Genomic DNA, 26,415 nt, shown 5'->3' on the forward strand with positions numbered 1-26,415 from the left:
TGAGGCCCCTGGTGACCTTTAGTGAGGCCCCCTGGTGGCCTTTAGTGCGGCCCCTGGTGACCTTTAGTGAGGCTCCTGGTGACCTTTAGTGTGGCCCCTGGTGACCTTTAGTGAGGCCCCCTGGTGGCCTTTAGTGCGGCCCCTGGTGACCTTTAGTGAGGCCCCTGGTGACCTTTAGTGCGGCCCCCTGGTGACCTTTAGTGCGGCCCCTGGTGACCTTTAGTGCGGCCCCTGGTGACCTTTAGTGCGGCCCCTGGTGGCCTTTAGTGCGACCCCTGACAATACACAAAAAACGCCCCCCTCCATCACCATAGTGCTGCTGTCAAACCCCACAATGATTTAAACGAATTGTGTGGCGGCCCTCACTCACACTTGGTGATGTCTCATTAGCGAAAGTGGCCAACCCCCGCCTCTGAAAATGAGTGAAGAACACTGCCCTAGATCGATTCTAATTTATATTTTGTAGACTATGTTGGGCCCTCATCTCTTAGGGAGGGCTTTTAGGGACCTTATGGGGCTTCAATTCGAACCGATGAAGCCCTAAACGTAAGGTTTAGCCTTCATAGGTTAGAATGAGTCAGATCTAAAGTAGTGTACTCTTAAGTAAGAAATGAATGGACAATATGATGGAATATTTTTTGTTTACATTTCAAAAGCAACGTATTAACCATTCTTGATGCGGTAACATGTTTAAAGTCCCCTAGTGCTATAAATCTATAGGTCAAGAGAGTGTTCAGTACTGAACAAGACATTTTTGGTTACCGAAATAGACACGCGGGATTTATTTGTGTGTGTATATGTGTGTGTGTGTAAATGTTGAGAATTATAATGAGCTTTCTTACCTTGCCTTCTGCCTTTCGTCTGCTTAAGTTTTCACGATGCTGGAGAAACATCGCTGTGTGCCCAAAAGATGCACTCGGAATCGCGTTGGCAGATGGGTTGCAAAACGAAGAGTTACCGTGTCGTAAAACAAAGTTACCGTATCGTGAAACGAGTCTCGCAAATCTGTTGTAAACCGGGCACAATTTTTCAATCAACTATTTTTTTTACAGCACTTGACGTTATTTCAAAATGCAATGAAATCCAACGCTTAATTGAACAATAGCGTTGCGCGCAGAGATGTTACGCGTTCATAAAAAAAAGGGCTTTAACAAAAAATTCTGGACGGTCACAAACTCACACTTGCTCATATTCTTAGGTTTTTTCGGTAAGTCACGTAGGACACTTGCTCATATATAATCCTCTCTTTGTGTGAATGAATGATTGGGCGTATTGAGCTTATTGAGCGTATTCACTCAAGGCGCTTGCTGAAGTTGGCTTCGACGAGATGTTAACTCCCTCGCCTGGTGTGCAGGAGGTTGTGGGTTCGATCCCGACCCTGACGCCTGCTGTATACAGTATTTTGAGTCTTCGTGTCTCTCTCCCCGTGGCCACGTGGATTCTCCGGGTCCTCCGGTTTTCCCCTCCACATTTACAATCGTGCATTGATAGTATTTTGATTATTTTTGGTGCTATAAATGTCCACGTGATGGGCCACTTTGTTGAGCCATCATTTGTGACCAGGTCGCTTCTGAAAAATAAGTGAATAGCTCAGTGGGCTGTGCCTGGTCGGATGGGGGTGGTTTGGTGTTGTATTTGTAAATGTTTAGGTGATTGTTTTCACATTTCCTACACTTGGAACCTCGGTCGTGTTTTGTACCGTTTGTTGTTGTAACGTTCTGACCCCGTGCCCCTACTGGACATGAGTGAAAAGAGCTTTAGAGCTCATGGGATTGCTCCAGTCTCAATATTACGATGCAAGAGCGCCCTCTAGTGGCAGGGGAGAGGACTTGTCCACTGCCAGTGGAGCGAGTCGCCAATTGCAGTGGCTGCACCTCCACCAGAGGTCGCAACCGGGTACCCGATACCCGTACCCTACCCGATACCCGGCCGGGTACGGGTACCCGATACCCGTACCCTACCCGATACCCGGCCGGGTACGGGTACCCATTTGCGACCCTGGTGCGGCTGGGTACGGGTACGGGTAGACCGTGAGTCATTGGTGAGTAACTGTTTGTCACTCATTTCCCAACCTCTTGTCTCTTCTCACAATTCAAGTTCCTAGAATCAATCCACCCGCGCCTGCAATATGACTTCATCCCAGAGGTCGAAATCAGGTACCCGATACCCGTACCCTACCCGTACCCGACCGGGTACGGGTAGGGTACGGGTACGGCCGGGTACGGGTACCCGTTTGCGACCCTGGTGCGGCCGGGTACGGGTAAGGAATCAAAACCCGTTTGCGACCTCTGACCTCCACCCATGGCCCCTCTCTCTGTGTGCACCGTATGTTGAACTTCCTTCGCGCCGTACGTCACCAACCGTGCTGTAATCTGAGGTTGCGGTGACCGACGTAGGGAGGAGGAGGAGGAGGATGATGGAGGCGTTGGTTCGCGTGCGGGTACAGGAAGCATCCAGGACGCAGACACTCAGACATTCTATTGAAGCTGGATTAACCCGATTATCTAGATTGGGATGCGGTGGAATTGTGGGCCTCCCCCCACTCTCCCGACGAGTTCCATACATGTCTTCCCATCTCCCATCCCTGACGAGAGAGCGGTTTCCTGATTCCACGCAAGTCTTCGCGAGAACGAACACAGCTGGTGCAACGGGCGCGAGTATTTGCGCACGGATCGATCGATCAATCGATCAGCCGCTCCCACAGTCCCACCGTGGAGATCCCCCTCCTCTGCTTGCCACCTATGGGGGGGGGGGGGGGTGTTGAGCATCGTGTGCGTGGGAGGGAGGGGGACCCCTAGTGGTGGCGCGCTACGCTGCGCTACCAGCCCGGCTAACAACCCAAGTTCGATTCCCGATCACGGCCAACCACCAGCAACGATTATCATAAACCGGTCGTGGGCCTCCCCTAGGTCGACTCGGCCTCAAATGAGTTTACCCTGGTGCGGTGTGTAAAATCATCGCCACCGGGGTGACAAAGGCGGTCGAGCGTGGTGCTGGCCACCCACGCCGTTCCGGCCTTAATAGGCGCTCGCTAACAACACTTTGTTTGCTAGAGGTGAGTGCGAGTTAGGTGAGTGAGTTGTGGTGCAGAGTGATGCAGCATCTCGCTCAGCACGGATGCTGCATTAACCACACCCATAATCCATTTAAACCCCCCTCTCTCTCTCTCCACTCTCCTGCCTCTCTCTCTCTCCCTTCCAATTGTACATCTCTCTCTCTCGCCCTTGCCGCTCTCATCTCATCTCTCTCCCCCGTCTGTTTTCATCTCCATCCCTCTTCCTTCCTGCATCTCTCTCTATTCCATTTCCAATTTCTCTCTCCATCCTTTCATCTCTCTGCCCTACCCCTCTCATCTCCACCCCTCTCATCTCCCTACCCTCTCATACCCCCCCCCCCCTGCTCTCTCCCCATTTTCTCATCCATTTCATTTCTCTCTCCTCTCCATTTTCTCTCTCTCTCTCTCCTCGTGCCTGCGATCATCCACATGCAAGCAGCAGCAGCACCACCAACCCCCGTCTTCCTGGTGCCTTACAACCATTCGCGTGAATTTCTGCTCATTGTGAATTCATCCGGCGTCCGCGACACACCCGCGCGTGTGCATAGGCGAAAATAAATATATACACAGTACTGCATTCGCCAGGTTTAAAAAGAAAATTAAGCCGCTCAGGTTAGAAGGGACCGGTTCGATTCGCAACCACCGCCCCATCGCCCACCCCCCTCTCTCTCCTGCTTCTTTCCGGCGTCCGCTGCGAAGTCACCGGTTTTGTTTTGTCCGCGAGAGGCGGCGGCTCCCCTGTCCGCGGTGTCTCTCGTGTCTCGCTCGGCGATGGAGACCCAACAGCTGTGGAAGACGAGCTGGGAGCGTGGTAACTACCTCCCCGCCACATCACCCCAATCCGGTGTCTCTCGCTCGATCTGTAATCCTCCGTGTGTTTCTCTTTTTTTCTTTAAAAAAATGATATTTACATTTTTTCTTTTAATTTTTTTGTGTCTCTGTCTTTCCCCGTCTCTCTCTCGATCTGTAATATCCGTGTGTCTCTCTCTGTTTGTCCCCGTCTCTCTCTCGATCTGTAATCTCAGTGTGTCTCTGTCTCTACCCGTCTCTCTCTCTCTCTGTAATCTCCGTGTGTCTCTCTCTGTCTTTCCCCGTCTCCCCGTATCCCCTCTCTCTCGCCGTGTCTCTCGTTGTGCATCCGGGTCTCTCTCTCTGTGCGTGTCTCTTTGTCTCTGAATGTGTCTACCTCTGTTTAACACGAAGCGAGATTTTTATTTTTGGTTCGATCGCGTAAATATCACCAATAACGAATTGGCCACGTTTTGTTGACGTGACAAACATTACTAATTGGCCGTGTCGGGTGGTGGCGGGTTTAACGACACATTTATATTTACGCGATCTAACAAAAAAAAGCCTGTATATGGAGTCTACCTCTAAATATGCATCTGTCCAAATGTCTCCCCGTGTCTTACATGGCCGCCTGTACGTTTTGTGCGTCTCCCCACGTCTCTCTCATCATCTCTCCACCTCTGCGTGTCTCCGGATCTCTCTCTCTCTCTCGCGCTGCGTTTTCCTTATCAGCACCTCGCCATACATCTCGCGGTGTGTCTAAATATCTGTTGTATCTTTTGTCTATCTCCTTGTGTTTGTCTCTGTATCAACGTGTGTGTCTTTGTCCATCCTTCTGTTGTCTGTCTGTGTCTCTTCTGACATCACTGTGGTCTGTCTTTATCTGTATCTGCATGTATGATCCGGCATTGCCATGTTCACTACACATTGCTTTACCTCACTCTCTCTCTCTGTCGGTCGCTCTATCTTTATATTGTGTCTGTATTCATCTCTCTCGTGTCTCTCGTGTCTCTCCATCTCTCTCTCCTCTATTCTTGGCACCACCCAATTCATGTCTGCTCCCTTTGTCTCGCCTCTTCCCCGTAGCCTCCCCTCCCTCCCGTGTTTGTGTTACCATCTCGTACACACGAATTGCATACGTTGTGTGTATGTTGTGTGTATGTACCTGCGCGTATACATTGTGTGTGGGGAGCGGTTGTGTTGTGGTTAGCGCGCTGCGCTATTAACCCGACGACCCAAGTTCGATTCCCGCTCACGGCCAACACCGGTGACGATTATATCCGAACCGGTCCCGGGCCTCCCCTAGGTTGACTCGGTCTCAAATAAGCATCTTGTTCGCTGTGTGAACACTGCTGGGGAGACAAAGGCGGCCGAGCGTGCTGCTGGCCACCCGCTCCCAAAATCCCTTCGCAGTCCCGGCCTTAATAGGTGCTCGCTAACAGCACTCGCCCCCTACTGCCTGTCAAAGGCTCCACGGAGCGTCTTCGTCTTGAGTGAGGGTTTGTGAGTGTCACAGCTGGCATGCTGCAGCAGTGGACACGTGCATACTGCATCAGCTCGCCCAGTGTGCGCGTGGGTGTTATTGGCCTGTTCATGCAGTATAACACACTGTCATGTGCGTGTGCGCGCGTGTGTTCATTTATACGGTTAGGGATGGGGTGTGCTTTTTGGGTGGGGTGGTTAGGGTGTGAGGGTGTGGTGGAGTCATCTTATTGGTTCTTTCGGTAAAGTCACGTAGAATGGAAATAATAAAATAATATTTTTTAAAATATGATTTTATTATTTCCATTATACGTCACTTTACCAAAAGAACCAAGAAGATGAATCCCTGCAGTCACGAAAGCTTTAAATCGAAAGGTGTGTTGGAGGTTAGGGTGTGGTTCTGGTGTTGGGAGGTTAGGTTGTGATTAGCGTGTGGATGTTAGGGTGTGGTGTTGGGGTGTGTTTAGGGTGTGAGGGTTATGGTGTGGATCGTGTTGGGGTTAGGGTGATGTTAGGGGGTAGTTAATGTGGAGGTTTGGGTGTGGTTTTGGGTATGGATGTCCGGGTGTGGTTAGCGTCTGGGTGTTTGCGTGTGGGTAGTAGGGTGTGGGTGGTTAGGGTGTGGTTAGGGTGTTGTGTGTGTGTGTGTGTGGGGGGGTATTGTTAGTGTGTGTGTGTGGGTATTGTTAGTGTGTGTGTGTGTGTGTGAGTATTGTTAGTGTGTGGGATATTGTTAGTGTGTGTGGGATATTGTTAGTGTGTGTGTGTGGGATATTGTTAGTGTGTGTGTGGGTGGGTATTGTTAGTGTGTGTGGGTGGGTATTGTTAGTGTGTGTGGGTGGGTATTGTTAGTGTGTGTGGGTGGGTATTGTTAGTGTGTGGGTGGGTATTGTTAGTGTGTGTGTGGGTATTGTTAGTGTGTGTGTGGGTATTGTTAGTGTGTGTGTGGGGGGGGGGGGGGTATTGCTAGTGTGTGTTGTTAGTGTGTGTGTGTTAGTGTGTGGGTATTGTTAGTGTGTGTGTGTGTGGGTATTGTTAGTGTGTGTGGGGGTATTGTTAGTGTGTGTGGGGGTATTGTTAGTGTGTGTGGGGGTATTGTTAGTGTGTGTGGGGGTATTGTTAGTGTGTGTGGGGGTCTTGTTAGTGTGTGTGGGTATTGTTAGTGTGTGTGGGGGTGTTGTTAGTGTGTGTGGGGGTATTGTTAGTGTGTGTGGGGGTATTGTTAGTGTGTGTGGGGGTATTGTTAGTGTGTGTGGGGGTATTGTTAGTGTGTGTGGGGGTATTGTTAGTGTGTGTGGGGGTATTGTTAGTGTGTGTGGGGGTATTGTTAGTGTGTGTGGGGGTATTGTTAGTGTGTGTGGGGGTATTGTTAGTGTGTGTGGGGGTCTTGTTAGTGTGTGTGGGTATTGTTAGTGTGTGTGGGGGTGTTGTTAGTGTGTGTGGGGGTATTGTTAGTGTGTGTGGGGGTATTGTTAGTGTGTGTGGGGGTATTGTTAGTGTGTGTGGGGGTATTGTTAGTGTGTGTGGGGGTATTGTTAGTGTGTGTGGGGGTATTGTTAGTGTGTGTGGGGGTCTTGTTAGTGTGTGTGGGGGTCTTGTTAGTGTGTGTGGGGTCTGTTAGTGTGTGGTGGTATGTTAGTGTGTGGGTATTGTTAGTGTGTGTGGGGGTGTTGTTAGTGTGTGTGTGTGTGGGTATTGTTAGTGTGTGTGTGTGTGGGTATTGTTTGTGTGTGTGTGTGGGTATTGTTTGTGTGTGTGTGTGGGTATTGTTAGTGTGTGTGTGTGTGGGTATTGTTAGTGTGTGGTGGTGGGTATTGTTAGTGTGTGTGTGTGGGTATTGTTAGTGTGTGTGGGGGTATTGTTAGTGTGTGTGGGGGTCTTGTTAGTGTGTGTGGGTATTGTTAGTGTGTGTGGGGGTATTGTTAGTGGTTGTGTGTGGTATTGTTGGTGTGTATGTGTGTGGGTATTGTTGGTGTGTATGTGTGTGGGTATTGTTGGTGTGTGTGTGTGTGGGTATTGTTGGTGTGTGTGTGGGGGGTATTGTGGTGTGTGTGTGTGTGTGGGGGGGTATTGTTGGTGTGTGTGTGTGTGTGGGGGGGGGTATTGTTGGTGTGTGTGTGTGTGGGGGGGGTATTGTTGGTGTGTGTGGGGTATTGTTGGTGTGTGTGGGTATTGTTTTGTTAATGTGTGTGTATGTATTGTTAGTGTGTGTGTGTGTGTTTTGGAGTTGGGGTCAGGGTTAGGGTGTGCGGCTCGGGCTCGCTTGACAGCGTCAGGCTCACGTCAGGGTCTCACTTGGCGGCTTGTCGCCTGAAGCGGCAGCGGAGTGTGAAGGTGGCGGCGGTTCGAGTCCGTGGCGGTGCGGCTCTTGTGCTCGTCTCGGGGTGTCGGATGAAGGGGAGGGGGGTTCAGGGTTCGTGGTCCCTGTCCCCCCGATACCCTGTGCTCGTCTCGGGGTGTCGGATGAAGGGGAGGGGGGGGGGGTCAGGGTTCGTGGTCCTTGTCCCCCCGATACCCCCCTCCCCCCCCACACGTATCCCCTATTGCCAGGAGGTGAGGGGTTTCTCGTTAAATATTCACGGTTTTGGGTTCATTAAACATTGACAGCTGCGCGTCAGCACGCGCGCGTGTGTGCATGAGCACGTGTGTGTGTGTGTGTGTGCATGAGCACGTGTGTGTGTGTGTACATGAGCACGTGTGTGTATGTGTGCATGAGCACGTGTGTGTATGTGTGCATGAGCACGTGCATGTGTGTGTGTGTGCATGAGCACGCGTGTGTGTGTGTGTGTGCATGAGCACGTGTGTGTGTGTGTGCATGAGCATGTGTGTGTGTGCATGAGAACGTGTGTGTGTGTGTATGTGTGCATGAGCACGTGTGTATGTGTGCATGAGCACGTGTGTGTGTGTGCATGAGCACGTGTGTGTGTGTGTGTGCATGAGCACGTGTGTGTGTGTGTGCATGAGCTTGTGTGTGTGTGCATGAGCTTGTGTGTGTGTGCATGAGCACGTGTGTGTGTGTGTGCATGAGTGCACGTGTGTGTGTGTGTGCATGAGCACGGGTGTGTGTGTGTGCATGAGCACGAGTGTGTGTGTGTGTGCATGAGCACGAGTGTGTGTGTGTGTGCATGAGCACGAGTGTGTGTGTGTGTGCATGAGCACGTGTGTGTGTGTGTGCATGAGCACGTGTGTGTGTGTGTGCATGAGCACGTGTGTGTGTGTGTGCATGAGCACGTGTGTGTGTGCATGAGCACGTGTGTGTGTGCATGAGCACGAGTGTGTGTGTGCATGTGCACGAGTGTGTGTGTGCATGAGCACGAGTGTGTGTGTGCATGAGCACGTGTGTGTGTGTGTGTGCATGAGCACGTGTGTGTGTGTGTGTGCATGAGCACGTGTGTGTGTGCATGAGCACGTGTGTGTGTGTGTGTGTGCATGAGCACGAGTGTGTGTGTGTGTGCATGAGCACGAGTGTGTGTGTGTGTGCATGTGCACGTGCATGCGTGTGTGTGTGCACGTGCATGCGTGTGTGTGTGCACGAGCACGCGTGTGTGTGTGCATGAGCACGAGTGTGTGTGTGCATGAGCACGAGTGTGTGTGTGCATGAGCACGAGTGTGTGTGTGCATGAACACGTGTGTGTGTTTGGAGCGGTGGCGCAACGGTTAGCGCGTTGCGCTACGAACCCGGCGACCCGAGTTCGATTCCCGCTCATGGCGAAAATCAGTGACGATTATTTGAACCGGTCCTGGGCCTCCCCTAGGTCGACTCAGCCTCGGGGCGTGGTTCTGACACACAGCCCCGAAAGCCCGGTGAGGCTATACGGGAGGTGGCTTTGTGCAATACCTTATAGTGTACGGTCGTGATGCTGACCACAGCAGCCATCTAATAGGATGCAGGGCTAACAGCACTTGCCCCAACAGCCCACGCAGGCTATATATGGCACTGCAAGTGTGTGTGTGTGTCTGTCTGTGTGTGTTCACACCACCACCACCAGGAGATTCCCAAATGAGCACCCACAGAAAAAAAATCATAACCTCGGGTTCACGACGGCTGATGAGTGATGAATATACAATTTTTTTTTAAACACACAAACGTGTGTGTACTCGTGTGACGATGACGTGGCTTAGGGAATCAGGAATCCCCACACTATCTTCAGCCGGCGCCATCATTGTCATCGTGAGCATTGACTGATTTACCACTTGTGAGTTGGGATGGCGTGTTCATATTTCATGGATATTCCTCTGTGCGTGTCACCAACGCTCGGCCGATGACAGTATGTAAGCAGGCTGAACTCCGCCTTCCAATATTTCACCTCGCCACGTAAAAAACAATTCGGTTTAATGTGGAGCAGCAGCATCACAACAACCATCATCATCACTACGAACAACACCACCATCATTATCTTGATCAAACAGACACAAAGGGGCAAGTGCTATTAGCGAGCACCTATAAAGGCCGGCACGGCACAGGAGGGGGTGGGTGGCCAACACCACGCCCTTTGTATCCTAGTGGCGATGTTTACACACCGCACCAGGTACTCATTTGAGGTTGAGTCGACCTAGGGGAGGCCCAGGACCGGTTCAGATAATCGTCACTGGTGTTGGCTGTGAGCGGGAATCGAACTCGGGTGGCCAGGTTTGTAGCGCAGCGCTCTAACCGCTACACCACCGCTCCCCAAATCTTCACCAAACACCACCACCATCACCTATCATCACTCCCACTGCCATGAACACCACCACCCCATCATTGTCATTATCACCACTCACCACCATCGCTATTATCACCACCACCATCATTACCATCATCATCTCCATGAACGACGTGTAATGACTCCTATGTGATCGGCGTACCGTTCAGAAAGGCCGATGGCAGTGGTGGTAATGATGATGATGGTGGTGGTAATGATGATGATGGTGGTGGTGGCGGTGATAGTGGTGGTGGATAGCGAGGTGCTCGCCAACAGCACTTGCCCCAACAGTCTATGAAGGGTACAGAGGAGACCTTTGTCGTTTGGGGTAGTGGTAGTGGTGGTGGTGGTGATGGTGGTGATGATGATGGTGGTGATGATGGTGATGATGATGGTGATGATGATGGTGGTGGTGGTGATGATGGTGATGGTGGTGATGATGGTGATGGTGGTGATGATGGTGATGGTGGTGATGATGATGATGGTGATGATGATGGTGGTGGTGGTGATGATGATGATGATGGTGGTGATGATGATGATGGTGATGATGATGGTGATGATGGTGGTGGTGGTGATGATGGTGATGATGATGGTGATGATGATGATGATGGTGGTGGTGATGATGATGGTGATGATGATGATGATGGTGGTGGTGATGATGGTGGTGATGATGGTGATGGTGGTGATGGTGATGGTGGTGATGATGATGGTGATGGTGGTGATGATGATGATGATGGTGATGATGATGATGATGGTGATGATGATGATGATGACTGCAGGTCAACACTTGAAAGTGCAATCCAGTATACCGATGATGTCATCGTCATCTTAATCATAATTACCACCATCATCAATGCCACACTCACAGCTATTCCCAATCGCCCACTGATGCATGATTCATGTTCAACGAAGACCTGGGCGTACATCATCGCCTTTCGACTTAAACTGAGAGATGACTAATCACGATGCAGCCGATTTAAGCCCAAAGCTATTGCGCAATCAGGGGGTTGGGGGGGGGGCGCTGGGGGGCCGGGGGGTGAGTGGGACTCGGGAGTGTTTCTTCCAATATAGAAACGTGAATGTTCACATCACGCTCTCTCCTGCCCTCCCCCCGTCTACAGCAGCACCATCACCAGCCGTCACACACACACACCAGTCACACACACACCAGTCACACACACACCAGTCACACACACACAGTCACACACACACCAGTCACACACAGACAGTCACACACACACACAGTTACACAGACACAGTCACACACACGCCAGTCAGTCACACCAACCACCATCACGAGCCATCACAGACCAGAACCAGCCGTCACACCAACTGTTACGTGCACATCACCACTCACCCTAACCCATCAACCACTCACCATACTCGCCACTACCACCCACCCTCACCACAGACCCACCCACCCTCACCACAGACCCACCCACCCTCACCACAGGCCCACCCACCCTCACCACAGACCATTCACCCTCACCACAGACCCTGACCACAGGCCACCCACCCTCACCACATGCCACCCACCCTCACCACAGACCTACCCACCCTCACCACAGACCCACTCACCCTCACCACAGACCCACTCACCCTCACCACAGACCCACTCACCCTCACCACAGACCACCCACCCTCACCACAGACCCACTCACCCTCACCACAGACCACCCACCCTCACCACAGACCCACTCACCCTCACCACAGACCCACCCACCCTCACCACAGACCACCCACCCTCACCACATGCCACCCACCCTCACCACATGCCACCCACCCTCACCACAGACCCACTCACCCTCACCACAGACCCTCACCACAGACCACCCACCCTCACCACAGACCCACCCTCACCACAGACCCTCACCCTCACCACAGACCACCCACCCTCACCACCCACCCTCACCACAGACTACCCACCCTCACCACCCACCCTCACCACAGACCCACCCACCCTCACCACATGCCACCCACCAACCCGACCCACACCGCTGATGTAAAAAAGAAGTAAAAAAAACCGTACACTGTCAGGTGGCCGGGTGAACTGTGTGGGGGGAGAGTGGAGGGGGGAGCGTGGGGGGGAGTGGGAGAGTGGGGGGAGAGTGGGGGGAGCGTGGGGGGGGGGGTGGAGGGAGAGTGGGGGGAGCGTGGGGGGTGGGAGAGTGAGAGAGAGGCGAGCGAGCGGAGAGGGGAGAGTTCGCAGCCTGAACTGGGTCCACATGAAGATGGCAAAGTCAGGTTAGAGAGTGGCGTCTCGTGTGCCGACGTGGCTTTGCGCGTGTCAGTTTGTGTGGCACTGACATTGTCTGTCACTGTGTGTCACTGTGGGTGTCACTGTGTGTCTGATTGTGACCCCGTGTGTGTGTGTCACTGTGTCAGTTTGTGTGTCACTGTGTGTCAGTTTGTGTGGCACTGACATTGTCTGTCACTGTGTGTCAGTGTGTGTCACTGTGTGTCTGATTGTGACCCCGTGTGTGTGTGTCACTGTGTCAGTTTGTGTGTCACTGTGTGTCAGTTTGTGTGGCACTGACATTGTCTGTCACTGTGTGTCAGTGTGTGTCACTGTGTGTCACTGTGTGTCAGTGTGTGTGTCACTGAAATTGTCACTGTGTGTCACTGTGTGTCAGTGTGTGCCAGTGTGTGTCACTGTGTGTGTGTGACCCCGTGTGTGTGTCACGGTTGGGGAACGGCAGCGTAGCGGTGAGCGCGCTGCCGCTACGCTGCCGAGTTCGATTCCCGCTCACGGCCACCAACACCGGTGACGATTATCTGAACCGGTACTGGGCCTCCCCTAGGTCGACTCGGCCTCTAACGACGACCTGGCGCGGTGTTGTGTAAATATCGCCACTCGGGAGACAAAGGTGGTCGGGCGTGACGCCGGCCACCCAACCCCCATTGTGTGCCGTTCCGGCCTTCATAGGTGCTACTCGCTAACAGCACTTGCCCCGACAGTCTGTTGAGGCTTTGTCAAAGAACCTAGGTGCTTAACCAAAAGCACTTTGTCCTAACAGCTGCTGCAGGCTACATGGGGGGTGGGGGGGGGTCTGTATTTGCCTGTCAATGTTTAGTTGGTTTATGTGGTTGTTGCGTTTCATTGTTCGTGACATTGTGAATGTGTCAGTATTTCGTGCTTTCAGAACGTGCGTCATTCTCTCTGCGAGTGTGTGTGCGTCTTTTCAGAGCGTGTGTGTTTGTGTCAATCAAGAGTTTATATAATTTTGTGTGTGTCATTGTATGCGTGCGTGTCAGTGTGCGCCGGCCTTCATAGGTGGTCGCTAATAGCACTTGCCCCAACAGTCTTTTATGGCTATAGGGAGATCTTTGTCTCTTGTGTGTGTGCCATTCTATTTGTCATTGTGTTTGTGTCTTGGTGTGTGTGTGTCACTGTGTGGCAAGGTGTGTCATTCAGTGTGTCAGTTGGTGTCAATGCATATCATTGTGTGTCACTGTGTATCATTGTGTGTCACTGTGTATGTCAGCGTCTGTATCAGCCTCCTTATCTTAACCCGTTTAAAGTTTGCATCCCTTAACAGACTCCCGGGTTCAATTCCTAAAATATCATGACCTAGCCTGTGCCTGCTCTAGGTCGACTCAGCCTAAAATGAGTTCTGGCCACACCAAAAAGACAAACATCCCCCGTATAGCCTAACAAACTGTAGGGGCAAGTGCTGTTAGCGTGCACCTATGAAGGCCGGAACGGCACACAAGGGGGTGGGTGGCCAAAACCACGCCTGGGCCGCCTTTGTTTCCCTGGTGGCGATTTTTACACACCAGGCACTCATTTGAGGCTGAGTCGACCTCGGGGAGGCCCCTCGACCGGTTCAGATAAAAGTCACTGGTGTCGGCCGTGAGCGGGAATCGAACTCGGGTGGCCGGGTTTCGTAGCCGCTGGCCGCACCGCCGCCGCCATCACCGTGACCACCACCACCGCTCCTCCGATGGATTTTGCTCCACGCCACCCTCATAGGCGCTCGCTAACAATCGGTGCAGGCCCCAACGGTCTGTCCAGGGTGACGGTGGGGGGGGGGGGAGGTCTCTCTGGGCCTGTGTAGCGATTCAGAAAGCGACTCGCGGCTTTAACGTTTTCGTTTCTAGCCCCCCCCTCCTCCCGCCTGTGTGATGAGCCACTGCTCAGGTCGGCCATGCTTGTGCCAAACAGATTTAAATTCTAAACTCAAGGACACGGGAGGGCGGTTACAAACACGACACGGGCACAGACGTGGGTGGCGGCGGCGGCGACGATGGCTTCGCTGCACGTGGCTGCCTGTAACCCGGGCACTGTGGAGGCAGAGTTGGTGGATCACCGCAGAGATGGGCTGTGCAACTCTCCCCCTTCCCGTTGGGTGTCGAGGAGGAGGAAGTGCCGTGCCGTGCCGCGGGCTTCTGCCATGGGAAGGCAGTCCAGCAAGAGAATGTGGGCTCCCACCAGTTGCATCTGTGCGGGATCGAGTGTTGCCCCCTCGCAACCCTCGCTCGCATGCTTGGGTTTTCTCTGTGTGCTCCAGTCTCCTCCCACACTTGAACACTCAGTCATTGGCCAGTAACACTTTCATATGTAGAGGACCGCAGAGCTTGGTGGGGGGGGGGGGAATTGCCACCGGCTCACTGCGTAGCTACTGCTGCTGCTGTCTTTCCGGCCCGTCTGTGTTTCCCCCTCTAGGTCTCCGAGCCGTCCTGTCCCTCTCTGTGCACGTTGAACTTCTTTTGCACCGAACGCAGCTTTCATCCGAAGGGAAGGGCGTTCCAGACGGCCGCGCGAGCGCACCTGGAAACGTTCCCGTGCGATGCGGCGACCGTCTTTGTTCGACGGCGAGCCAAATGCCACCGCCGCCGCTGCTGCTGTTGCTGCTGCTGTTGCTGCTGCCGCCGCTGCTGCTGTTGCTGCTGCTGTGAGGGGACCGGAGTTTTGCGTGACGATGGTTTCACGCTCCTTGACGAGGTCGGCGTTGGTGTTGCCGCGGTTAATTTGCGGCGAGCCGCTTTGTCGCTTGACGGAGAGAGGGGATGGAAAGGAGGCGCAGTGACTGTGCGTAATGTAAGTTGACAGCTTCAACGCTACTGTACAAGCAAAGGCAAAAGATCCCCCTGCCCACAAATAGCCATCCAGGCTCTTGGGGTCAAGTGCTATTGGCGAGGCTGGCACGGCGCACGAGGAAGCTGTGGCCAACATCGGCGGGGAGCAATGGAGGCCGTGCCGAATGTTCGTCCTTCCGTTTAATTAGGATGCCACTGGTAGCTATGGCACTTTAAAATCATCGTCTGGATTGAAAACAAATTTCTTTCGAACTGCTTCCTCGTGTTTAGTTTGTCCTGCCTCCCGCCCCCCCCCCCCCCCGGCACCGATTAGCGCGGTTGGCCACGTACGGTGCGAAAGAAGTTCAACATACACACTCACAACAGCTCGTGCCTCGGCAAGAAGGGGTAGGGTGGGCCTGGGTTCGATTCCCAAGCCCTGGGACTCTTTTCCACGCTGGCGTTTGCATCTCCCCCCCCGCCCTGCTCTGCACGAGTCTCCCCCGGGTCCTCGGTGGTTGGCATCGCTCGCGCGGTGATGTGGTGGTATTGGTGTGGTTATTTTAGGGTGGTTGTGTGGTTCGAGTGGTTACGTGGGTGGCATTGTGGGGGGAGCGGCAGTGTAGCGGTTAGCGCTACGCTGCGCTACGAACCCGGCGACCCGAGTTCGATTCCGGCTCACGGCCAACACCCAGTGACGATTATCTGAACCGGTTCTGGGCCTCTCCTGGGTCGACTCAGCCACAATTGAGTACCTGGTGGGATGTGTAAAAACATCACCACTCGGGAGACAAAAGGTGGCCGGGTGTGGTGCTGGCCACCCAACCCCTCTCGTGTGCTGTTCCGGCTTTCGTAGGTGCTACTCGCTAACGGCACTTGTCCCAACAGTCTGTTCAGGCTGCACGGTGGCTTTGTCATTTGGTGGACTGGTTTGTATGGTGGTGGTGGTGGTATCGCTGTGGTTTTAGTGTGGTCGGGTGGCTGCATGAGTGGGGTGTCCATGTGGTTGGGTGGGGTGGTATTCGTGTGGTCGGTTTGGTTTGGTTTGTACCGTGGTGGTGATGGTGGCACTGTCGTGTCAGCAGCGTGGTCGCTGTGCGGGTGGCAGGGCGCGTGGGTAATGCGATACACCGTTGCCAGCTGCCGCGGCTAAGTTTGGGAGAGCGGAGTGAGGAGTGGGACACGTGTGCGCTCTCTCTCCGCCAACACTCGGCAAAAACGGAACTCGCAGCTCCCACATTTGCCGCCGGCAGCGTGTTTCCCTGGTGCTGCTTGCTGGCCGGTGCGGGATCAAGAAGCGCAGAGATGGAGCAGATACAAATAAATCCGTTTAGTTTATTTGTATCTGCTCCAGGTAAGGCCCCACTGAGCTATACAGGGACTTCTTCACTTACGAACATTCGACTTACGAACATTCAGAGATGCGAACGAACCATGTCCGTGTGTCCATTTGTTCTTTGCAGACCGAGAGTCGTGAGTTCAACCGCCGTGGAATAGATGGGGGGGGGGGGGGGGGGGGGGTGGTTGTTATGTGTCAAGCACCGGCTAGTTCTGAGTCTCAGGACCCAAACAGTGAAAGGTTGATTAAGGTGTCGGCAGCTGTTCACGATGCTATTGCATGTTACAAGTTGATCGATGAAGAGTAGAAGAAGAGAGCAACTGTGCAGACTTCTCCTGGTAAGTTTATTCAAGAGAGTAGAGAGAGAACACGAGCACCAAAGGGAATTGGCATCTGCATCTACAGAACGTGATGAACCAGTGGCATCTACATCTGCAGAGCGTGAAGAACCAGTGGCATCTACATCTACAGAACGTGAAGAACCAGTGGCATCTACATCTACAAAACGTGATGAACCAGTGGCATCTACATCTGCAGAGCGTGAAGAACCAGTGGCATCTACATCTACAGAACGTGAAGAACCAGTGGCATCTACATCTACAAAACGTGAAGAATCAGTGGCTTCTACATCTGCAGAATGTGAAGAACCAGTGGCATCTACATCTACAGAACGTGAAGAACCAGTGGCATCTACATCTACAGAACGTGAAGAATGAGTGGCTTCTACATCTACAGAACGTGAAGAACCAGTGGCATCTACATCTGCAGAACGTGAAGAACCAGTGACATCTACATCTGCAGAACGTGAAGAAACAGTCGCATCTACATCTGCAGAATGTGAAGAACCAGTGGCATCTACATCTACAGAACGTGAAGAACCAGTGGCATCTACATCTACAGAACGTGAAGAATGAGTGGCTTCTACATCTACAGAACGTGAAGAACCAGTGGCATCTACATCTGCAGAACGTGAAGAACCAGTGACATCTACATCTGCAGAACGTGAAGAAACAGTCGCATCTACATCTGCAGAACATGAAGAACCAGTGGCATCTACATCTGCAGAACATGAAGAATCAGTGGCATCTACATCTACATGAGATTATACAACTTGTAAAGTCATGCCCCGTGTTTAGTGTACACGCCGTACAACGTGTTTGTAATCGACAGGCGTAAGTTGGACTTACGAACAAATCGACTTATGAACGGACATCTGGAATCTAACGCGTTCGTAAGTAGAGAAGTCCCTGTCTAGCTCTATTTCAGAAACGACCTGGCCACAAATGATAGCTCAATGAAGTGCCGGCCTTCGTAGGTGCCACTCGCTAACAGCACTTGCCCCAATGGTCACTTAAGGCTATCGGGGTGGGTGGGAGGTCTTTGTCTTTGCTGTGTTCTGCAGCGTTTCGAACTCCGTGTTAGAGGCCGTCCATAAATGACGTCACGCACCTAGGGGGGGGGGGGGGTCAGACATTTGTGACGATGTGTGACGAAGGGGGGGGGGGGGTTTGAGAAATGACGCCACATCAACATTCGCAACTTTAAATAAGTAGACAACACGTTCTACTTAATTAAATAGACGTTTTAATAAATGTTTTCTCCTACAACATCAGAGTGCAGCACCACATTAAATACGCACTACAATGACAATATTTTAAAGCGATTTGAAGCATGTTTTATTTTTTTGGGGGTGGGGGGGGGGGCAGATCTTTGTGAAGTCATATTTGAGTGGGGGGGGGGTCTGACTTTTTGTGACGCCGTGTAACTATGGGGGGGGGGGGGGGTCAAAAATCGTCCAAAATCGCGTGACGTCATTTATGGACGGCCCCTTACCTCTTGCGAGCCGCACGGATCGGTGGCAAAGGGCACGGAACGATATCTCGAGGGTGCGCAGAGACGCGTGGGGGGACGCCTTTTGACGCTCCTGAAAAAAAACCCGAGTTTTTAAATCCTTTATATTAAGTTCGCATGCTTGCTTGCTTACGACCGTGCAAATCTTTCGGTCGTTTTTTAACCCACTTCCCGTGATCCAATCGAGCTGACATTTTCCACACAGACTCGTTGTGCCAGACAATTAATGTTCGTGAAAAAAAATTCCCAAAATTTTACACTTTTTAGGCAAACATTTTTTATTTTACATATATTCAAATAGAACTCATTCTTGGCTTTGGCTGAACGTCAGAGTGTAAGAGCCCAGAGCGTAACCCCTCCACAGGCCGTGGCGGAGTAGCGCAGTTGGTAGCGCCCTCGCTTCCCATGCCAAAGGTCGCAGGATCGATCCCCGCGTCCTCCACAGGCGAATATATTTTTAAATCCTTTATATTAAGTTCGCTGCCACGCATATAAAGGATTTATAGTGAAAAACTTAGTTTTTACGGGTTATACTTATTACTCATCGAGTCTGCGAACGTGGGTCAACAGATGGCGTGACGGCGCTGCAATTTCGTTGACGTTGAAATATCATTCTCCGGGAGTAAAAGCTCGTGGCGAGCATTGCGATGATATCGCTCAACGACCACCGGGTCACTCGCGAGTGTGGGGAGTTCTCTGCTTGTTTAAACATCTGCGCTGTGCTGACGGCAACCAAAACGAGTGCGATCACATGGCCGTGGTGAGGGTTTTGTGTGTGCGTGTGTGTGTACGTGCGTGTGTGTGTACGTGTGTGTGTGTAGCGGTTAGCGCGCTGCGTGATAAACCTGGCGTCTCGGGTTCAATTCCCGCTCACGGCCAATGCCAGTGAAGATTATCTGAACCGGTCCTGAGCCTCCCCTAGGTCGACCCAGCCTCAAATGAGTCCCGGTTGCGGTGTGTAAACATCGCAACTGGGGAGACAAAGGCGGTCGGGCGTGGTGCTGGCCACCCACCCCCTTCGTGTGCCGTGCCGACCTTTATAGGTGCTCGCTAACAGCACTTTCCCCGAGAGCCTGTTAATGGTTATACGGGGCTTATTTGTATGTGTCTGTATGTATGTGTTTGTGTTTGTCTGTATGTTTGTATAGCTGTGTGTCTTTGTGTATATCTGTGTCGGCGTGTATGTTTGTCAATTTTTCTATTTGTGTGTATCTTTTTCTTTGTGTGGGGAGCGGTAGTGTAGCGGTTAGCGCTACGCTGCGTTACGAACTCGACTGATCCATTCACGGCCAACACCAGTGACGATTGTCTGAACAGGTCCTGGACCTCGCCGAGATCGATTCGGCCTCAAAAATGAGTACCTGGTGTGGTGTGCAAACATCGACACCAGGGAGACAAAGGCGGCCGGGCGTGGTGTTGGCCACCCACCCCCTCGTGTGCCTTTCTGGCCTTCGTAGGTGTTCGCTAACAGCTCTTGTCCCGACAGTCTCTTAAGGCTATACGGGGGATCTTTGTCTTTGTATGTGTATGTGTGAGAGCACGTGGTGTCATTGAGCTCCTGGCACCCTGCCCCTGCACACGTGCTCGCCGTGGCCTTCGCAGTGACTCATTGGGCAAGCGTGACGATGATGAGGATGATCTTAATGAAGAATCTGTGATAATGATGATGAAGATGACGCTGTGATCACGATGATAATGATGATGATGCTGTGATAATGATGATGAAGATGATGCTATGATAACGATGATAATGATGATGATGCTGTGATAATGATGATGAAGATGATGTTATGATAACGATGATAATAATGATGATGCTGTGATAACGATGAAGATGCTGCGACAGTAATGATGATGGTGATGATGCTGCCTCTGCTGCTGCCAGTGACAATGCTGACGACGGCTCCATCATCATCAATGATGACGACAATAACGATAACGATGATGGTGACGCCGTTGCCTCTGCTGCTACCGACGACGACGACGTTGTTGTTGATGACGACGGTGATGACGTTGACCAAAATGATGACCACCACGACGATGACATTGGTAACACCTCTGGTGGTGTTGGCGCAGTGGTGGAGCTGCTGCTGTGGCGGGAGCCGCTGCGCTCGGGCGCCGTGTCCGCGACGCTGCTCGGCTTCCTGCTGGCGCTCACCACGTGGAGCATCGTGAGCGTGCTGGCCTACGGCTCGCTCGCCGTGCTCTCGCTCACCCTGACGCTGCGCGTCTACCGCTGCCTGCTCAAGGCCGTGCAGAAGTCCGACGCCCCCCACCCCTTCCAGTGGGTACCCCCCCCCCCCCACCACCGCTGCTACCGCCGCACCACCACGATGACCACCACCACAACACGCCACCACCACACACACCACACCACCACACAAAGACAACGATCCCCCGTGTAGCCTTGACAGACTGTTGAGGCAAGTGCTGTTAGCGAGCACTGATGAAGGCCGTCACGGCACACGAACGGGTGGGTGGCCAGCGCCACGCCCGGCCGCCTTTGTCTCCCCCAGTGGCGATGTTTACTACACACCTCACCAGGTACTCAATTGAGGCCGAGTCGACCTTGGGAAAGCCCAGGACCGGTTCAGACAATCGTCACCGGCGTTAGCCATCAGCGGGAAGCGAACTCGAGTCGCCGGGTTCATCGCACAGCGTGCTAACCACTCCACCACCGCTCCCCACACCACCACCCACACGCACCGCCCCACACACAAGCGCACAGACACGCTCACCGCAGCACTGTCGCGATGGACAACAACCCCCCACTGACCCCCCAGTGACCCTCGCCTCCACGCTCCCCCCCTCCCCCCTTCCGCCCCCTTGCCTACCTAGGGAGTACCTGGACAAGGACCTGGCGGTGAGCCCCGAGGTGGCGCGCAAGTACTCGGATGCGTCGCTGGCGCGGGTGAATCGCACGCTGCGCGAGCTGCAGCGCCTCTTCCTGGTTCACGACCTCCTCGACTCCATCAAGGTCGCGACCTCGACCCACGACTCAGCAAAATCTGACGCTGCGATTTGTCTGTCCGTTCGTTGGCGAGATGTTAACTCCCTCGCCTGGTATACAGGCGGTCGCGGCTTCTATCCCGACCCTGTGACGCCTGCTGCTGTATATTTGGAGTTCGCGGTGTCTCGTCCACGTGGTCGCTTGGGTTTTTCCTCCGGGTCCTCTGGTTTTTTCCCCCTCTACATTTAGAATAAACGTGCATTTATAGTATTTAGCTGCTGTACATTGACACGTGATAAGCCACTTTTGTTGAGCTATCAATTGTGGCCAGGTAGCTTCTGTAAAAGAGCTGTAGAGCTCAGTGGGCCTTACCTGGTAAAATAAAAAGGGTCTCTCTGTTCTGCTTTTGTTTTGTCTGTCACGCCGTCCTGCCTGTCCGTCCGTCTGTCTATTTGTCTGACTGTTGTCTGGCTGTCATCCGTCGGGGCTGTGTCGGCCTGACGCATTGTCCGACTGTTTGCGTGTCTTTTGTTCGAACCGACTGTCTATCTGAACGTTCGTTCGCCTGTTGCTCCGTACGAATCCGTCGGTCGATCACTGTCTGCCCGTCCGTCCCGCTATTTCATCGTCTGTCAGTCTGACGGATCCCTTTGCCTCTCACTCTTGTCTGTCCGTCGGTTTCCCTGTACAACGGTCGCGCTCTCTGCCTGTGTGGCCGTCTCACCTCTCACCTGCCTGCTGCCCAACTGATTGTCTGCCTGTGCCGCTGCCCCTGTGCTATCCGCAGTTTGCCGTGTTCGTCTGGCTGTTGACCTACGTGGGTGCCATTTTCAATGGCCTCACCATCGTCATCATTGGTGAGCAACATCGTCGCATCGCTCCCACCGTCACGCACGGCGTCAAGCACAGCGTCACGCACAGCGTCACACACGGCGTCACACACGGCGGCCCGGCAGCACATCATACACACTCACCATCACACACCATCACACACCAGCATACACCATCGCCCACCATCATACACGCACAAATCGCACACAAATGACTTACTCATTTATGAGTGTTGTGGCTGTTGATCTATTGTTGATGTGTGTTAATTTGTGTTGTTGTTTACAGTTGTGGTGGGGCTCTTCACCATCCCTGTTGTTTATGAGAAGCACCAGGTGAGTCGTGGGTTGGGAGGTGGAGTGGGGGAAGGGGGGGGGCGGGGTGATTGGGGGGCGGGGTAAGTGGGGGGGAAGGGCGGGGTGAGTGAGGCGCGGGGTGAGTGGGGGGCGGGGTGAGTGGGGGGCGGGTTGAGGGGGGGGCAAAGGGCGGGGTAAGTGGGGGGGAGCGGCAGGGTGGGGAGACAAAGGTGGTCGGGCCTGGCGCTGCACACCACTCACGTGCCACGTGCGTTTACGTACTCACCACCCGGCTAACCCAATGCTGACTTACTCCAAATACCCCATCGAATACTCCACCCGGCAACTCCCCTTGATGAATGTGGCGGGTTACGCAAAAGGGTGGAATGGTTCCAATTCCGAGGGCAGTGTTGGTCACGGCCAGCTCCGGTTTGGCGGCACAGGTCCGGCGGCGATTCCTTTTTCACCGGCCTGCGTGACGCCGCGTGGAATCGCGGCGTCTGGCCCCCGTCTGCTCCAAGTCTCCTCGGCCACGGTCGGCACGCACCCCTCCTCCCTCCTCCCTTCTCGAACCGCGCTTGCGTAACGCGGAGCCGCTGGCAGGGAGACCCGCGCAGGCCGTGAGAGGCTCCGCAGATCCCTTAAAAGATCCCGGACGCCAGTCCTGGCGGTCATCTCCTCCAACGGGAGAGGCGCTGCGTTGTTCTGGGTCGTGTCGACCGCATGCTCAGCCGCCGGCAAACTCGAGCAGATTCTGTCTATTAAAGTGTGCAACGAAACAGTAAAAACATTTTTTTTTATTCTACCAGGGAAGGTACCAACAGAGCTACGTAGCTTTTGTTTCAGAATCGACGTGGCTGTATCACAAACGATAGGTCAACGGAAGTGGCTTAACATCACGTGGAAATGTACAGCAGCAGGCAAATGCTGTAAACGCGTGATGTTGACTCGAAATGTGGGAGGGAAAAACCGGAGGACCCGGAGAAAGATCCACGCGAACACGGGGAGACACGCAAATTCCAAATATACAGCAGCAGGCAGTCAAGGTTGAGATCGAACCCACGACCTCCTGCACACCAGGCGAGGCAGTTAACATCTCACCACCGTGGCGCCTTCTATCAAACTGGATAGAGGGGGCTATACACGCGCACAGCATGGGCGAGAGAGATGGCCTGATGCGGTACAGGAGGAATGTGGAGCTGAGTGGACTCGCTGATGACTGGTACCAGCGGTGTCAGGACCTGACGCTGACTGGGCAGTTGGACAGTTGGAGGCAGGCGCCCCAATAACGAGCGGAGCGCAGGGCGGCTACAACGGCAGCGAGTTGACAGTGGGGAGCACAGGTGGTGCGTCTTTCAGTCATCTCCGTTAATCAATAACACCTGGCTCTGTCCCATCACGTCGTGCCAGCGAGGAATTTTCCACTCTTCACGTGGCCTCACAGGGCACCTAGCCTGGCACAAGCGGCGTGGTGACGTCACCATGACTCGACAGCGAATGATGGCTGCTGTGCACGTGTGCGCGCGCGTAAGATTGTGTGTGCGTGTGCGTTCGTGTTGCTGCGTGGGTGTGCGTGGGCGCGGATTTTTTTGGTTTTGAGTTTTTGTCGTCACGCCAAATATTCGTGCTTGGCAGCGCGAGCCTCCTCCGTTGGGAGGGAAAAACGACGGAACGTTCCCACACGTACACACACACACGTACACACACGTACACACACACGTACCAGCACGTTCTCCCACATACACACACGTACCAGCACGCTCCCACTTACACACACACACATTTACCAGCACGTTCCCACACGTACACACACACACATGTACCAGCACAATCTCCCACGTACACACACACACACACGTACCAGCACAATCTCCCAAATACACACACATGTACCAGCACGTTCCCACACGTACACACACACACATGTACCAGCACAATCTCCCACATACACACACACATGTACCAGCACGTTCCCACACATACACACACATGTACCAATACGCTCCCACATACACACACATGTACCAGCACGCTCCCACATACACACACACACGTACCAGCACAATCTCCCACACGTACACACACACACGTACCAGCACGTTCCCACACATACACACACACACATGTACCAATACGCTCCCACATACACACACACATGTATCAGCACGCTCCCACATACACACACACACGTACCAGCACAATCTCCCACATACACACACACACATGTACCAGCACGTTCTCCCACGTACACACACACACACACACATGTACCAGCATAATCTCCCACACGTGTACACACACACACACACGTACACACACACACACGTACACACACGTACACACACACACACGTACACACACACACACGTACACACACACACGTACACACAACACATGTACCAGCACGCTCCCACACGTTGGCAGCTCGAACCTCGCTCAGAGCCCCCCCCCTGCCTTCACTGGCCCTTCCAGTAAAAAAGCAACTTATAACACGCCTCCTTCTTTGTACATCTGTCCCACCACGTATCATAAGAAAGTAGGATTTGTAGTTTGTACACACACCAGCCACACGGCCTTACAATAACAGCAATAATAATTGAGTTATTTATCACGGAGGTCCACGCTGAGCCGCAGGACCGTGTCCCGCAGCAAGGTCCCGCTGCCACTTTTCTAAGACTTTTCAGACAATTGACAACGATTCGTCGTGTTGATGATACACGTGGGGAGGAGGAAACCGGAGCACCCGGAGAAAATTCACGCCTTGCACGAGGGGGGATCACTTTATCCCCCCCCCCCGTATAGACGGATTAAACAGATTACGATTAGTACACTTGCTGTACCGCCTTCTAACTCGTGAGCCAGTTGTTTGTGTGAGTGTTGGGCTTCTTTCGCACCGTACGTAGCCAGCCGTGCTAGTCGGAGGTGCAGGATGAAGGGCAACAAACGAAACACAAAAAAGCAGTTTGAAAGAAATGAGTTCTCAATCTAGATGAGGATGATTTTAAAAGTGCACGCAGCTCCAGTGGCTTCCTTAACATCGGAATGGAAGAGCGCTTTCCAGACGGCCGCAGAAGCGCATCCGAAAGCAGTGATCACCATCTCTTTTTTATCGTACCTCTTTGATGCTCAACCCATCCGTGTGGTGATCCAGCAGCCCTCGCTGCGGCAACCACGTCCGGCGTAGCCGCCGCCACGCTTTCCGGGAGCGCGTCGTGTCAGCAGCGTTGCTTCAACTGAAAGCGACAATCTGAATGTGTCAAAGCCAAACTTTTTATTTTTTAAACCAAAAACACTAAAGACGTCGCGTACCCGCTGTCGTGCTTGCCGAAGCTGCGTCACGAACCCGGCAGACCGGAGTTTTGATTTCCGAACATGGACCCTGGGCCACCCCTAGGTCGACTCGGCCTTCGCTGATCACCTTGCGCCGGTCACGTGACCTGTCGTGGTTTGCCGGCCTTCACGGGCCGCTGCTCGCTCGCAGCACTTGATACCCAACAGTCTGTTCATGCGATGCGGTCGGTGCGTGCGTGTCTCCCAACACAGGCGCAGATTGACCAGTACGTTGAGCTGATCCGTGGTCACATCAACGGCTTCGTGGCCAAGTAAGTGAGCCTGCGTTGTTTTTTTTCCGTCACTCCCGTCTGTCCACGTACGCTCGAGTAACAGTCGGCAGCGTACTGCAAAGGGCGCCACGGTGGCTATGAGATGTTAACTATCTCGCCTGGTATAAAGGAAGTCGTGGGTTTTATCCCGACCCTTGACGCCTGTTGTATAGTTTGATTCTAGATTTGAAGCTTTCGTGACTGCAAGGATTCATATTCTTAGGTTTTTTCGGTAAAGTCACGTAGGTTAAAAATAAAAATTAATATATTATATTATTTTATTTGTATTTTACTTTTATTGATTTAAATTTTTTACCAACATGACTTTACCGAAAAAACCTAAGAATATGTATTTTTGTAGTTTGCGTGTTCTCCCCGTGGTCGCATGGATTTTTCAATGGGCCCTCCGGTTTTTCCCTCATCAAGAATGATGCTCGCTAGCCATCACCACTGGGGGGAGCTAGCTAGCTAGCCGCACTTGCTCCAACGGTCTACACGATTTGCCATGGAATGTGTTTGTTT

The 26,415-nt window shown here is 53.0% G+C and overlaps 1 protein-coding gene across 5 annotated transcripts in view; it reads left to right on the forward strand.

The window, feature by feature from the left end:
• The window catches only part of LOC133362002 (reticulon-1-A-like), a 74,573-nt gene that overhangs the window by 45,188 nt on the left and 2,970 nt on the right, over window positions 1–26,415 (forward strand). For 3 of the 5 annotated variants that reach the window (XM_061580981.1, XM_061580976.1, XM_061580987.1), the window contains 5 exons: window positions 20,294–20,501; window positions 21,056–21,194; window positions 21,955–22,024; window positions 22,284–22,330; window positions 25,835–25,893. In XM_061580981.1, coding sequence (XP_061436965.1) covers window positions 20,294–20,501; window positions 21,056–21,194; window positions 21,955–22,024; window positions 22,284–22,330; window positions 25,835–25,893 — 523 coding nt within the window. Of the gene's footprint in view, window positions 1–3,219; window positions 3,867–12,120; window positions 12,253–20,293; window positions 20,502–21,055; window positions 21,195–21,954; window positions 22,025–22,283; window positions 22,331–25,834; window positions 25,894–26,415 lie in introns of those variants that run through there. The other 2 variants (XM_061580994.1, XM_061581002.1) reach the window with 2 other exon arrangements.

The sequence above is a fragment of the Lethenteron reissneri genome, chromosome 8, assembly GCF_015708825.2.
Source record: "Lethenteron reissneri isolate LAM-NWPU_2019-01 chromosome 8, ASM1570882v1, whole genome shotgun sequence".
Lineage (NCBI taxonomy): Eukaryota > Metazoa > Chordata > Hyperoartia > Petromyzontiformes > Petromyzontidae > Lethenteron > Lethenteron reissneri.